Raw genomic sequence first — 16585 nt, 5'->3', positions numbered from 1 at the left:
ATTTGCCAACAGCACTTCTTAAAATGTTGCTCCATCATCTTGGCACAAAAACGCACCAAACAGCTGTTCTTACACACTAATAATTCTGTCTTAAATGTAACGCTTAAATTTGTCAGAAACATTTTTTTTCTTTTGCTGAAATAAATGCTTAACATCTTTTTTTTTTTTTCTTTGCTTTAACCCTCCTTTTGACTTAAGGGTAAAAATGACACTAACACCATTTTAACAGCAAAAAAACTAAAATACCCTAAACAATTTTTTTTTCTGTAATCTATTTCTAAAATGACCTTAACATTAAAAAAAAGATTATTCATTTTCTGTTTTCATTAAGGTATACACATTTATGTAGAACGGTTGTACTTCGGGGTAATTTTGACCCATCAGCTATAAAACAATTTTCACACCACAAAACCTACTGACACACGAACACTCCCAACACACACAATAAGAATCTGCAGTAACACTTTATAACTGCACACTATGCAGTATGCACCATTATATGTACTATTTATGCTTTGTAAGTCCCTTATAAACAACAATTAAAAGCTCAGTTATATTCTTAGGAAAAAATAAACTACTTATTCATTTCTATTAATTTGAAGATACACAAATGAAGCTGTATCAAATGAAATTGCAATCTTAACTAAAATAAAATCATTGTACTGTTGAAACATCGCTAAATAACATTCACATGTTCTATCATAATATATTGTTAAATCATTATATTGTTGTTGTTTTCCCCATTTTTATGTTATATTTGGACACCCCTGATAATTAGTAAAGTTTAAACTTTAGTCATTTTATTTTTTAAATAAAATTGAAATGATTTATTGTTTATTTGATACAATGCCTTTAATTGTTATTTATAAGAGCACACATATAGAGCACACACACACACACATATGTATGTATATATATATATATATATATATATATATATATATATATATATATATATATATATATATACATGCATACATACACCCACACACACACACAAGTTTATTAATTGTTTAATTATGCAGCTATACCAACTATTTTATATAACTGGTTTGTAAATAATGCAATACTTAATTTAGTAATAAAAAATTAATCATTAACATAGCATGAAAACAAAATCATTAAGCAGATTATACATGTGCTTATAAGTAAAAAAACAGCATTGTAGCTGTATTTATTAACTGATACTAACATCTAATGTAGAGTTGATGTTTATACAACAAATAATGAATTAACTATTTGCTAATGTTTAATAAATGATTCACTGAATTGTGTAGTTATTTTAAAGTGTTACCAAATCTCCTGTTTTAACTTTTATGAATACTGTCTTGCTAAAAACTGTCACACTTGCATAGGTACCTTTAGCATTAAAAATCCACTCTTTACTGTAATCAAAAAGGTGTTGCCCACCGAGTAAACACTGATGAAATACTACACACTGATGAGGGAAAACCTAGACATTTACAGTTTATGATGAAGATATTGTTGTTGTAAATGACTTGAATTTGAAGACTTGAATTTAATTTAACTGCATTAATTTAGAAGTTTAGTAAAGCAAACCCATTTTTGACCCGAAGGGCAAACAGTGGAGACTGAATTCTAGGCAACACAAGGCAAACAGCAGCAGATTTCAGCAGTTCTCGTGTTTGTTTTCTTAGATTTTTGTGGAAATTTTATTTTAAGGGGCTATGGCATTAATGTTTTTAATACATCTATTCAATACAAAAGGCAAACGGTAGCAAAACGGATAAACTACTTTTAAAATTCATTATATACATATAGGCAGTGCTGAAACTTGCAGAAATTTCCTCTGATTGGTCAACCAAATCTGAGCACCTGATATCCCCTCAAAACGATAGTCCTCTGAGTACCAGCACCCATACTTTTAATGATATATATATTAACAGTATTATCAGACATTTGTCATTAAAATAAGATCATAGTTTGCTGACAAAAAAATAAAAATAATATATGCCTATAGTTCACCAATCAAGCAAACCTGGTGCTGCTGGGAAATGGCTATGCTCAGCATCAGGTGCACCGCAACAAAAAGTTTGGTGGTGAACTATAGGCATATATTATTTTTATTTTTTGTCAGTGAACTATGATGATTTTAAAGACATGAACTATGATTTTAATGACAAATGTCTGATAATACTGTTAATTTACATTTTTTTATTACATTTATGCATACGCAATGAATGTAAGCCTGCTAACTGATCAAACAATAGAATATGTAAACTTAGTTTATATATATATATATATATATATATATATATATATATATATATATATATATAATTAAATAATAATTAAAAGTCTGGGTGCTGGTACTCAGAGGACTATCGTTTTTAGGGGGCATCAGGAGCTCAGATTTGGTTGAGTCAAAGGAAATTGGCTGTTTCAGCACCGCCTATATGTGTATAATGAATTTAAGTAGTTTATCCGTTTTTCTACCCCCCCCCCCCCCCTCCCCCAAAATGGAAAATCCAGCCAAAAATACTTTTTTTTTGTTTTTTTATAAAAAAAAATTATATTTTTTTAATTATTATTATTATTTTTTTAAACTAGATTCTTTTCAAGACACTTCTATACAGCTTGAAGTGACTTTTAAAGGGTTAACTAGGCAGGTTAGGGTAATTAGGCAAGTTATTGTATAATAATGGTTTTTTCTGTAAATAATCAGAAGGTAATATTGCTTAAGGGGTCTAATAATTTTGACCTTAAAATGGCTGTTAAAAAACATTAAAAACTGTTTTTATTCTTGACGAAATAAAACAAATAAGACTTTTTGCAAAAGAAAAAATATTATCAGACATACTGTAAAAAATGATTGCTCTGTTAAACAAAATTTGGGAAATATTTTAAAAAGAAAAAAAATTCAAAGGGGGGTAATAATTATGACTTCAACTGTATATTGTATTACAGTCCAACTATAAAAGTTTTTGTGTCTCTTTTTATCAGGGTCCAGTGACTACTAGGGGGTCTCTGCAAACTTCCATTGACCACAAGATAAGGATTCACTCAAGGAAGGATTAAATGCCACCATCTCACCCCAACCCTTTGGTGCATCTGCATTGGAAATTATTGGTCAATTTTTGAGTGATGGCCTTTCCACCACCATACCTTTTAAAATAGTAACATATGAATAGTTAATTGTTTTAGGCTGCAGCCATTTATTTTAATTTCCAATAATACATTTTAAACTGAAATTGTATGAAATGCCATGTTATTTTATGTATTGTAAAAAAAAACAAGTTATTCAACACCATTTCAACTAATGTCAAGCAATTTTAGAATGTGACTGTTATGCATAATTACTGCATCCTCCTTACCACACAATTCTTATAACAATTGACATAACAACAGTGCAGTTAAGGTCTGACCATGTCAAAGTTGTATCAACTGCAGCTTTTATACATAAAGTAAATGGGGTTGTTTAAATTGAAACCTTTTTGGAATTATTTATTTTTTGAACTTGAACTGTGCATAGAAAATGCATCAAATAATCAAGCAGTTTGTGGTTTTCCCTGTCTGATGCTTGGACAGTTGTGTGGAACCAGTTTCTCTTCTATGTATTTGATGGTTGTGCTCTTATGTGATGTTAAGAAGAGAATGGAGCACAGTAATTCTAATAACTACATTTTACTAAAATCTATACTTTATAATTTTGTTAAGATTATAATAACAGAAACTGTATAATTAAAGTATAATTACTAAAATTGTTACATGTAAGATTATTGCTATTATATTTATTAATGAATTATATAGTTATATTCAGATGAGTAAATACAGTATGTTTATAAAACCAGAACATATACACACATTATTATTATTATTTATTCCCATAGATGTCAGTGGCTGTTTTTTTTCTCTCCAACATTCTTTAGAATATTATAGTTTTGTTCAACAGAAGAAAGAAACAGAACTTTAGAATTACTTGAGTTTGAGTAAATGATGAGGGAAATTTTCTTTTTTGGTCAATGATCTTATTGAGTTAAAATTAAGTCCCTTGAATTTGCATAAGACTCTATTGTAATTATTTGCCTTATGATCGCTTAACATGTTTTATTTTGTTATGGCATGGGAAAAGCCAAAATTCAGTCAGCAACGTATACAAACTGTTCTGCTTAATTTTAAATGTTTATGTTTCATTCATTGCGGTCAGCTTTTACAACAGTGATGCTAAATGAACAATTATCTGAACATAAAGTGTATCTTAAATAGAGGATTTTTCCTTTTAAAAGCTTTATTAAATAAGTGTTGAAAGTCATGTTCATCATTTAGAATTTTTTGGCACATCTCTACATACAATACAGACACCAAATACATCTGTACATGTTCATAAATTGTATGTGCTCACTGATCAGTGTTGTGGATCCTTTTATAAGAGCCTATTTTTTTCTCTTGTAAATAATAACACTTTAAAATGTCTTTTACCATGATAATTTAAATTATCTTTTCATTTGCAACAATGTATAAACTGCCATAAGTTAGTCTCAATTTCGTGAGGCAGTGTAAATTAAATTAACATTTGTAGAGTGCATTTCCTCCATAGGCTTTTCCTTAAATCAGTAATATTATCAAGGTTTATTTTTGGAATTGTCGGTTTTGGCTTGTTTATTTGAGGTTTAATCATTTTGAACAAAACATATAAAGGGTTAGGTATAATATACCAGTTCAATCCATGGCATGGGTCAAATCTAAATGACACACAGCCTTGGATCCCCCTCGATATAAACCGAACTGTTACTCAAATGATCAAGCTTGTATATTGGACTTAAAATAGCAGCAACCAAAAATGATGTATATACAGTATATTATGCTTTTAGCAAAATAACAGACAGTAAACGTCGACCAATAAAGCAGGTAAGATTACTGCTGTTATTTATTTTTTGCATACGTTTTGTTCAACCTATTGAAGGATCATATAATCTAAAAAATAAAAAGTGCATGATGTGGTCCAAAATGTGTTTGTGTGTGTGTTTGCATGTACGTGCTGTACGTTTTTTCTTATGAAAATTATATTATTTTTTCAAGTTTTCGATGAAATGAACAGTTTGTGATTTGCTATTGCGCCATCTACTGGAACAGCAGTTTCTTTTATTGATAAATTGCAGCTCATTTTTATACTTTACAGAATCATTGTAAAATCATTTGTGGGCCTGATCTGGCCAGCGAGCCGTACGTTTGACACCCCTGCACTAGACTAAACTCAACATTGGCATTAATGAAGGTAAAGAAAATGATTAATGTGGTCACTGTAGAGTTAGAGAAATGGTAGAACGGTATATTATTGTAGAAAATATATGCAAGAGAGGAGGAAATTAATTAAATATTTAAATAATATTGGACATGAAGAGAAACAGAATATACATTAGAGATAAAGGTTAATAACGATATATGATGTATATAGACAAGGTATATATACTGTATATATTAATGTATTCATTTTCCTTCTGATTATTCCCTTATTTATCAGGGGTCGCCACAGTGAAATGAACTGCCAACTATTCCAGTATCCAGTAATCCATGTTTTACACAGCGGATGCCCTTCCAGGTGAAACCTAGTACTGGGGAACACCCACACACACTCACACTTAGACCTTAAGGTTAAATTAAGTGAAGCTGAAGTCAAAACTATAATAAAGATTCAGACAGAGAGTATAAGCCAGGAACACTGGGATATAATTGACTCAGGAAGACATCTGTATACAATCCAATGGTGAATATGTGAAGGAAGAGAAATGGGGAATAATCGGAGGGAGGAAATGGTCATAACCGCCTCAGAATAGCACATACAGGACTAAACAAGATACTGAGTTTATAGTGAAGCACCCACATGACTTATACTCACAATGTAATCAGTGTGAAACATGTGCATGTAATAACAGAATGTCAAGATTATCAATACAAAAGAAAAATATTAAGAAAAGTATTTGTCAACATATGGAGGCTACAATAATTCCCCTTTATTTATTTAAGCAGCAATGTTTTCCCTTGGTTTTATAGTGTGGTTTGTTTTTCTCGTGTTTCTCTCCATGTCAGACTCCTGTTTCGCACTCCAGTCCAGCAGGTGGCGGTAAAGCGCATTTAAGTTTGACAACCGCCAAAATACTGAAGAAGTTGACAAACCGAAAGCGTCAAAGAGCTCACATCGTGTTCCTGCTGCACAAGAGCGTCTGTACTTCTGCATGTGAGTTTAACACTTCTACATTAGGCTGATTTGTGGAGATGATGAAGGGTTTATATGTGTAAGCGTGTTTATAAGCGTGATTTATAGCACTGTCTGCTCCTGAAGCTCAAAGGAACACCGATTAAACACGTCCAAACACGGTCATTTGAACAATATAATGGGTTATTTTCTATCTCTTAAAAGTGTTTGTGCTCTTCTGTATCAGGTTGACTCGAAAATTTCACATCATTTAGCACAAAATAAACTTTAAACAGTCAGGAAATCGAAAGTGAAAGCAGAGCTTCCGTTAACCGGAAGAGTGCGGATGATCCTTAAACTGCAATTGTCCCCATCATTTCTTCCTCAAGCAAATGTGTAAATATTAGATCTGTTCAACATTAATGTTAATTGTATTGGCATATTTATCTGACGTTTTCCCAGCTTGCAGTAGTCGATCAAAAAGCTGTTTAGTTTCTTATGACTGAATGTACACTAGCAGTGGAATTTACTGCGATGTGAAGGGGCGCCCCCTGAAATCTTGCCTAGGGCGCCAAATGGTTGGGTTACCTGCTGGTAACGTTTCAATACTAACCAGGGGCGTTGCGGGGCTTAAGCCCCTGATGTATTGTCAAAAGCCCCTGATCTTTTGGAATATGTTGCACTTAAATAAAAATAGGTTGTATAACATTTATTTTGTTATCAAAGTTCTAACAACACGTGTGTATCACGCGTATTCTACCTAAAGCAGCGTTTGTGTCGGGTATTTAAAAAGTAATCTATTCAGCAGTACCTGTTTCTACCAGCAGGTGGGAGTGGCTCTGTTGTTACATGGTTTAAAAATATTCCGCCACTGCACATCATTCATTATTTTGAGCAGCTGAAGCTGATGAGGTTATAATACAACTGTTTCGCAAAACTGAATAGTTCTAGCTAAGTTACAGATGAAGCTTAATATTTGTTTTTACAGCAAAAAATTTGTGTAATTTTGGTGAAATAACATAAATTTAGGTAATCAATAAAATGTTCTGCACATTAATGTAAATACATGCAAATTAGTCAGAAAAATGTAAATTGTACTTATATATATATATATATATATATATATATATATATATATATATATATATATATATATATATATATATATATATATATATATATATATATATATATATAGATTAATTGTAAAAAGTGCAGGAGCTTGACCAACATTCATTTCTTACAGTCTAATGTCTAAATAATACAACAACTATGTGGTTAAATTAAAAAGTCTTAAACTTTATTTATTTGTTTTATTTTGATGTCTCAAAGGCACTTAGTGATAATGACCTCTAAAGACGTTTTTTTTTAAGTTGTTTTAAAATGTTTAGATTAAATGTTTTGATCAACTTCCAATACTGAACATCTGTGATTGTGTGTGCGTGTGTGTGTGTGAGAGAGAGAAAGAGAGAGAGAGAGAGAGAGAGAGAGAGAGAGAGCAAGTGTCAAGTAGAAAACTAGGGAGAGAAATGTTTGAACAAGTCATGACTGCAACAGTAAGTGGCAAAAAACTAAAAACAAAAGACTTTTATTTTGGCGTGGCGTGTGACGTCATTAGGCTGCGCTGCTCTTGCGCTTGATTCAGCTGGAGAAAGGTTTGTTTTTAAAACCTTTACATAAATATAAAGCGATTGAATAAAGTTTCAGGGTTTTCATCCGATGTTATATTATGAACCTGCTGTTGGCATTATTTTGACTCTTTTTACAACGAAGTACAATTTACTCACAGTAATTAGGGCTATTGTTTGAATAAAGCAACAGAAATGTGAGTAATAAGTGTTTTAATTAAGGTTTAATTTATTAAAAGCATAATGTCATTCCATTCTAAGGACAAATCACTATATATAAGAAATGGAGTACTAGTTTTAATCAGCTCATTGTGTCTTGCTCAGACTTACCTGATTTATTTTTGTTAATGACTCTCATATGAAACTGTTAAAGCAAGTAATGAAGAGAAGTTATTTTGATTCTGTTCATTGTTTTATTTATTTTAATCAGGACGTTTTTAATGTTTTTATTTTTTTAAACAGGATAAAGTGTCCAAACGCAGAGAAAAACTGCTGAAGTGACTGATCTCCACACTGTTATAAAGATGGCATTTATTAAAGAGGAGAGTGAAGATGTGAAGATTGAAGAAACATTCACAGTCAAACAGGAAGATCTGCAGGAACAAACAGGTTGGTTTTAATTCTCCAAGACCAACTCAGTCATTTGATCCTCATTCAGATATATTTTAATAAGAAGAATACTAAATTAATCCATCTTGCAGCCCTGAGTGTGCTGCCTAGTTCTCCTAAATGCACATAAGCACTCATTTAAAGACAGAATGAGTTTCATCACTTGTTCTTATTTATGTCATACTTGTTATGTATTATTCGTCTCCTATTTTCACTACCTTCTTAAGGTTATTGCTTTTCTTGTTCTCTTTGTTTGTTAAGTGTCCTTGAGCACTGGCGCTATATAAAATAAATAAAAACAAAAAATTAAAAAGGTTTAATTGAGCTGACAATATTTGACCTACAGTATTCTCATAGAAGATATCTGCTATTACAGTGATTGTGTTGGCTTAGTACTTTCCATTTGCAAATGTCACATTGATCACAATTCCCTTTTTTTATCAACTTCTTTATGGGTTTAAACTTGTTTTTGTAGTTGTTACTAGTTCTCACAGATATTATCTTAGTTTGACCTACATTATTATAATAACTAATTACCTGGGCTATTGTGTTTAAACAGGGTTTCCGCTGGGTATTAAAATGTCTTAAATTCCAAAATAAAAAATTTAGGCCTTAAAAAAAACTTATATTTACTAAAATATTGTGCTGTATGTCTTAAATCTTTTTAAACAAGTCTTGATTTTCCTGTGTTCATGTTTTGTTACCCAATCTGGCCAAAACCCATACAATCACCAACAAGACATTTTAACTCTGTTTATCATAATGATAAGGACTGCTGAGGATATCGACCTGGACAAATTGTTGTGCATAGATTTAGTTTAATATAGTTTTTAAAACTTTTGAAACATTTGTTATTTGTTTTTTTTTATTTTAAAGAAAGTTTATTTTGGGGAAAAAAAGTGTGTGGATCCAAGTAGAGCTCTCTTCTTTTTACACAATATTTAAGATCTTTTGCTAAGAAATATCTAAAATATTTTAATGTTATTATTATTATTAATGTTATTATTTATTATTGTATTATTAAATATTTTATATTAAAATATTTTTTGTTTGGACATATAAAAATCTTTTTCATCTGGGCCAGTTGAAAAATTCCTTAGTCTAAAATTTCATTCATAATGGTCTTAAAAAGTCTTACATTTAACTTGGTGACACCTGTAGAAACCCTGATTTAAAGTATGTCAAAAAACGTGGAGGCCCTAATTTTAAATATGCTGAATGAAATGGACACCAAAATAATAAATTATTATAAAACATTGTACAGTTTTCTAAACTATATGATGTTGTGGGACGATGTGAGACAAAACTAATTAAAGTGAAACAGTAACGTTTAGCATTGCACTGACTACAACTGGCCAACAAACTAGTCTAAAAAATACTTTTGCTGCTTAGGAAATGGATTACAGCATGCTGATGATATGCAAACATTTGAGTGTAAAGTTCATCAGTATTGACCATATTCTTCACGTACCAGCAGGTGTCGCCATTGGAATCTTTTTGCTTTTTAAAGAATACATTTTTAGATCCTAAAAACAGCGTTAATATAATAAGCCAAGACTGACATGCAATGTGTTGAACACCTGCAATGTTTTTTCAGCAATTCATAAAAATACTGCATATGAACTGTCTATTGATTTATACAAATAAAAACCATTTATTAATAATAATATAACAATTAATTAATCATTTATTTATAATATAATACACCTTTACTAATTGTGCTTGTGCATTTTTTTGTTTATTTGTTAATGTTATCTCACAGATGAAAAGAGAACAGAATATTTGTACTCAAGTTATAATACACTGCTAAAATAATACAAGTTTTAGTAAATGATACTAATATTTTACAAATTACTCTAAAAAACTACTCTGAGTACTAGTTAATTACTTTTGAAAAAAAAAATTTTTTTCATTATGGCCCTTTTTTAATTATACAATTATTTAAATTGTTTAATTGTTTAAATCACAAGGCTACATATAGGTATTTGCATTAACAAAGTATGGTCTATTTTTTTCTGTACATGACAATGAATCATTTTCAATAGCACTGGCAAAACTACCACATACTTTTAAGGCCATAGAGACACTTTTTGTCCATTTTTAAACAATACTTTCAGGCTTTTAAATGTTTAAAGTATATGATGAAAATATTTAAACTTGGGTTTTTATTTACATATTTTACACTGTTTTTCTTAATTGCTTGTTGTCTATACAATATTTTATTTTACGCTTGATCCTAAACTGAAATAATTTTACAAAAAAGACAAGAACACTGTCGGTAATAAAATAAGAAAAACAAATTACTTGGTTTCTGACAACACTACATTTCTCAAAGCAGTGCTTTAATATTGTTTATTTTGGTAAATGTAACAGATTGCTTTGACCTGTAATGCCTGTACAAATTGTTGATGCTTTAAGACAGATCAGAACACCCCTATTATGTATAAATCACATAAATACCTCATCCAGAAACATTTCTAGCATAATTCTTTTGCCGTAAAGAAATAAAAAGTTTCACCTTTGCTAAAAGTTATGGTAGGCTAAGTTTCACATCACAGTACAGCCAAGTAAGTGCGTTAGCATTGTCACCGGTCATGCATCAATCTAATTCTAAATACTTGAAAGTTTTTGAGTAAGTTTAGTCAAGGAGCAAAGATAAATAATTTCTACTTCTGAGAGATCACAATTGTATATAGTCTGAGCACACACACGCGATGATGAGATCATGAGAGGACTTGCAGTTCATTTGAAAAAGCCTATTTAAGGGCTCGGATATCCAGTTTTGGCGATTAACTACATGACTGCACTCTCGTGTTAAAATAAAGCACTTGCGACATTTGCAGAAATGAATAATTGCGCATTACCTGCAGCTCGCGCCGACACTCTTAGAGCCTACTCACACTATGCTATCCAAACCGTGCCCAGGCCTGTTTGCCTGATCGTTTGAGAAGTGTGAGTGTGCTGAATCGGGCTCAGGCACAGTTCACTTGGGCTTTGGCGTGGTACGCTTGTGTGTGAGTGCAAAACGCGCCTAAGCCAGAAACTGAAAGCAAGACGTTTCTTTTAAGAGACTATTTCATATGTATTAATTAATCATTCTTACCGTTCAATGAATGCAAACTGTTGTAGTTTATTAAAGACGCAAACTCCTCAATGCACCACAGCTGTGCCTTTTGCAAACCTCCTAATTCCTGCAGCACGAGGACTTTATGACTGTTTATGAGCGTCAAAATTGGCGGATCTGTTCTGCAAAATATTTGATTGTGTAACACTGCATCCCAAACGACTAAAACAACATAACTAGAGAAGTCTCCACTGTGCTGAGCGAGAGCACTTCTCTACTGAACAGTGCATCATCGATATTGTAAGCGTGCCCTGGCCTGAATGGAGGACAAGCGTGCTTTGGCCTAGTTCAAAGCAACTGTACATAGTGTGAGTATGCTCTCAGATTGTATTAAACTAGGCTTCAGAAGAGTGATAGGTTAGAGGCGAGTAAAATCCGTCGGAGAGAATGAAAAATGGCAGGATGTCCGCGGCTTAATTACTCTTGTGAATAACATAGACATCTCTATAGTAAAAACACCCAAAAAGCATTATTTCAATAATGCATTTGTTTTTAAGTTGTTGTTTTCTGTCACTGGAACACAGAAAGGCCTTTGTCCCGCCCTTACGTTCAACGCAAAACTAGACAAGGTCGACTGAGATTGGTCACTTTTCATGTCAGTCAAATCATCGCTTCGAAATCCTGGTATATTTTATATTGGTATATTGAGAACCACTGCTGAAGGAGATAATCTATACCCACACAGCATCGAAGGCCTGCACCTTCCCACAACAGCATCTCAGTAACAACTCCAACTCCACAATTACAGCAAAACCAAGTCATCCTCCTACCCATGAGTTCATACCACAACAGCTAATTTTATCAAGCACCCTTGGAGCTTGGTCTGGAAAAGCCATAATCGACACTGGAGCCAGCTATACCCTACTTTACGAACATTTGAGGTCAGCACTTGCTTCCCTTGATGTTCTTCATCAATGGCCCCATGGTCTCCTCTACTTTGCTAATAGTGAGACCGCCATACCTTTAGGACGGGCAAAAACAAATGTCATTCTTTACAATATGTTTTTTTCCTATTCCATTTGCTATCCTCCCTTCCACAGCTCTCACTTATTTATTTATTTCAGAAAAAAACATACCTGCACCAGAAGAAAAAAAGTGCACAGAAAAAACTCAAGCCAAGCTCTTTCGTTGTTTACCTCAATTCTCCCACCACAAAGTCTATTCTAGTTACCAGATAATAAAGATGACAAGACAATAATAAAAGCAATAGTTGATCAAACTTACCTGCATCCAGAAGAAAAGTGCCAGTTACATCATCTACTTCTGCAGAATCCACAAGTACGTACCTCCCAGCTTGGAAGAACAACTGTTCTACAGCACTGCTTGTATACTGACTACCCTGTGCTGATCAGACAACATCCATACCGTTTAAAACCAGAGAAGCAAGAGATTGTTAAAGAGCAAGTCAAAGAAATGCTAATGAATGGCCTCACAGAACCTACACACTTAGCGTGGGCCTCACGCATTAGCTGCATTTCCCCTATCACGCCTAAAGCGAGCGAGCCAAGGCCAGTGACTTTTCCACTGTCACTTCCGGGGCTTAATCGGGCTAAAGCGGGGCTTTCTTGGGGCCAGCGGCCAGCCTTTTTCGGTCCGCCAAATACCTTGGGCCAAGGAGAGCCAGCTGGGGCTTCGGGGCGGAGTGAAAGGAGAGGCGGGCAGTTTTCTGATCGCACATGAGTACATGCACCAAACAAATAAAGAAATAAGGGAAAGAAAACATCTGGCCTTATAGTCTGGGGTCTTTTTGCGTATGATCACCCTTATGTTTCCCTTTTAAATGTAAGGCTGCTGCATAAAATAATAAAGTATATTAGCATTTTATTTTATAGTGAGGCTTTTTGCTGCGTCCTCCTTTGTTTCAATAAAGCATAATAATCTTTACACCATATTATTGACACAGCAAACAGTAAAGGTTTTCCAGAGTTTTTGTCAAGTTTAAAATGTTTGTTTGTGCGCGTTTAGATGCCTGTATGTGTGTGTGAGACCGGGCAAGAGCGCTCCTTCACAGCTCTGTTATGCCGCGAGTGGCTTTTTTCTTTATTTATTTTGGAGATAATACACAATATAAATACAACAGAAAGACATAAAACTTAACAAATTATGTAAAGTATTTGGATGCGATGATATTAATCAAATAACGCAAACAGAGCATTATTTCGGTGAGTGAAAGCAGAATCTAGCCTACACCTTTTTTTTCTGTCACTCAGTCCTGCGCAGCGCTCGCTGCTTTAAGCGCATCGAGGGAAAGTCCAAACACAAAATGTGTTCTATATCCTCAAACAACTGTTTATGTTTTTTATATGACGTGGTTAAATTTATAAATGAAACTTTAAATGAAGAGCTTTAGTGAATAGCTGCTGAACGCAACAAATATGGCTATATTTTAATAGGCTACTCGCTCTTGTGCTGTAAAACACTTAACACGACGTCTATCAAAACGAGGATGTTATAAAATACATGCCATATCGAGTTATAAAGGATAATTTCTGTGGCTTTATATTATGGATGTGTGCGCTCTCTGTGTTGGTTCCCTCTGTTAGTGGCGAGAGCACTCGATGCACAATGCCAACAGTCGGTCGGCGAGTAAACAAATGTAATGAATGGAAATACACAGGTCTGTGCGTATAGACATTTCATGTACTGCTGTACAGTAACGTGTCATTTGTTTGTTTCGGTTGTCTTCATTTTAATGGTTTCGTTTTGTGATGATTCTATGGTGTGCTTTATCTGCCTGTCCTGATTCCCGCTGAAGTGGGCGGGTTGTGTGACGTTTGATTCGCGGACGTTCTGTGGGCGGTGTTTGCGTGACGCGCTGTGAGCTACTAGCCCGACAGTGGAAACGCGACATGATTTCGGCCTCATTTCTAAACCTCCCAGGCTATTGGCGCGGCCCGATTAAAGCCCTGGCTCGCACTGGCCGATAGTGGAAATGCGGCTAATGTCCTTGTCCCCAAAAAAGATAGTAGTATGAGGTTCTGTGTGGACTATCGTAAAGTGAACTCTATCACAGAAAGAGATGGAATCCCTCTCTGGTGCTGTCATCTTCTCCACGATTGATCTCAACAGTGGGTACTGGCAGGTAACTATGAAGCCTGGAAGTGAATCCAAGACTGCGTTCATTGCTCTTGGGCCTATACCACTTTAAAGTTATGCTCTTTGGACTTTAAAATGACCCAGCAACATTCCAGCAATTAATGGAGTCTGTCCTAGGAGAGTTGCGGGGAAAAATGTGTTATATGTATATTGATGACATCATCATATACTCGCCCTCAGTCACCCAACACTTTAAAGATCTTCAAAGTGTCATCACCTGGTTACACAAAGCTGGTCTGATCATTAACCTGAAGAAAAGTAAATTCTGCCAACATAAATTATCATTTCTGGGACATGTGGTGAACACCCAGGTCATTCCTTCTGATTCCATTAAAGTAGAAGCGATAAAATCCTACCCGGTTTCAAAAAACATCAAAGACGTTAAAAGATTCCTTGGATTGGCAGGGTGGTACCATATGTTTGTGCCAAACTTTCCTCAAATTGCAGAGCCTATGAACTTATTGAAGAAAAAAGGGCAAATTTTTCAATGGACACCTCAATGTCAATAAGCATTGAAGAAATTAAAGACTTATCTCACCTCGCCTCCCATCCTTTGACATCCTGATCTCCGACTCCCCTTTGTGGTTTCCACCGATGCCAGTGATTCAGGAGTAGGTGCAGTGTTGACACAACACAAGGCGCAAGGACAGGAGGAATTTATTGTCTATGGAAGTCGAACACTGACCAAACTGGAGGTTAATTACTCAGCTACAGGGAAGGAATGTTTAGCCATACTATAGGCCAGGGGATTTCAAACTGTGGGGCGCCAGCGCCTGTTAAGGGGGAGCGAGAAACTGAGGTGTGCACTCGAGTAAATATGATGTTTTTTTATGTTCACAAGAGTCAATCTGATTAGTCCCGCAGCTAACTAACAAGCACGAGGCACCTTTTGTAGTTAATGCGATCGCGTAAAACATATACAAAAAATGGACCTGTGGCTTTTCAAAATGAATGACGGTGAAGATAACACCGGTAAATCGTCTGACAAAAAAGATGACGAGTGCCCTTCTGAAACATTAAAGCAAACAGATGACCAACCCTCCGCGTCAACGGGGATCTCCACACCGAGAGGATTAACGTTCACTGCAAAAACCAAGGCCTGTGTGCATCAAAGCAACGGAAGTATGATAAACAGTACATACAATACGATTAATAACGAACCATGTCCACAATGTGTTGTGTGTTCAGAGGTCCTTGCAAATGACTGTTTAAAACCTGTGAAACTGGTGCGTCACTTTCAGATGAAACATCCAATGTCAAAAGATTTGTCAACTTTTTTCGATGTAAAGAATTAGCATTAAGAGGACAAAAACAAACGATGACCAGTCAACACAAGGAGGTTAGATGGCTCTCCACAGGCAAAATCCTGCAGCGTATTTTTTCATTGCATGACGAACTGAGGATTTTTCTAATTGATTGTGGATCTTCCTTTAGGAGTCGTTTTACTGACACTAAGTGGCTCACAGATTGTACATACCTGTCTGACATATTTGATAGGCTTAATTCGCTTAATTTGTCCCTTCAAGGCCTGTGTTCAAACCTACTAACAATGTCTGATGAAATTGTGGGCTTTGTGAAGAAACTGGAGCGATGGAGAGGGCAGGTGGATGCAAGAAAATCTAGAAATGTTCCTGACCTTGGATGAATTTATCAAAGAAAATGTGTTTAACTGGGATACTACTAAAACGGAAATCACTCTCCATCTGCCATCTCTGTCTGCACATTTCAATAGGTATTTTTCTGAGCAGCATAATTGGAACCAAGTTTACGAAGCGCTGGATGCCCTTCTGCACCTTTCAAGTGACCGTACTTTGAAGACACTGTTCGACTCAACCACACTCAGAATTCTGGCTGGCAGTGGATACAGAATATGCTGAACTTTCGGAACTTGAAATTTATGTACTCTTGCCTTTTGCTTCAACTTGGCTCTGCGAAGCAGCATTTTCTGTGTGTACGTACATCAAAAACAGACTC

General features: G+C 34.4%; 3 protein-coding genes across 22 annotated transcripts in view; 2 read left to right on the top strand and 1 right to left on the bottom strand.

Annotated features, from left to right (window-relative positions):
- The window catches only part of LOC147845236 (uncharacterized), a 934973-nt gene that overhangs the window by 122342 nt on the left and 796046 nt on the right, over positions 1-16585 (top strand). The gene's annotated exons all lie outside the window — the stretch shown is intronic.
- LOC101882744 (NLR family CARD domain-containing protein 3-like) overlaps positions 1-16585 on the bottom strand; it is a 297907-nt gene that overhangs the window by 229435 nt on the left and 51887 nt on the right. The gene's annotated exons all lie outside the window — the stretch shown is intronic.
- Positions 1-16585, top strand: part of LOC110439620 (uncharacterized) — a 49160-nt gene that overhangs the window by 23768 nt on the left and 8807 nt on the right. For 6 of the 14 annotated variants that reach the window (XM_087250459.1, XM_087250461.1, XM_087250462.1 and 3 more), the window contains 4 exons: positions 5141-5236; positions 5483-5560; positions 6049-6196; positions 8245-8391. In XM_087250459.1, the coding sequence (XP_087106585.1) occupies positions 8307-8391 (85 nt within the window). In that variant the 5' untranslated portion in view covers positions 5141-5236; positions 5483-5560; positions 6049-6196; positions 8245-8306. Of the gene's footprint in view, positions 1-2964; positions 5237-5482; positions 5561-6048; positions 6197-7780; positions 7810-8244; positions 8392-16585 lie in introns of those variants that run through there. The other 8 variants (XM_087250456.1, XM_088650684.1, XM_087250455.1 and 5 more) reach the window with 3 other exon arrangements.

Source organism: Danio rerio, chromosome 4 (assembly GCF_052040795.2).
Source record: "Danio rerio strain M-AB ecotype USA chromosome 4, GRCz13ab, whole genome shotgun sequence".
NCBI classification, from domain to species: Eukaryota; Metazoa; Chordata; class Actinopteri; order Cypriniformes; family Danionidae; genus Danio; species Danio rerio.
Note: the sequence above shows the minus strand (reverse complement) of the source record. Positions and strands in the feature narration are given on the sequence as shown.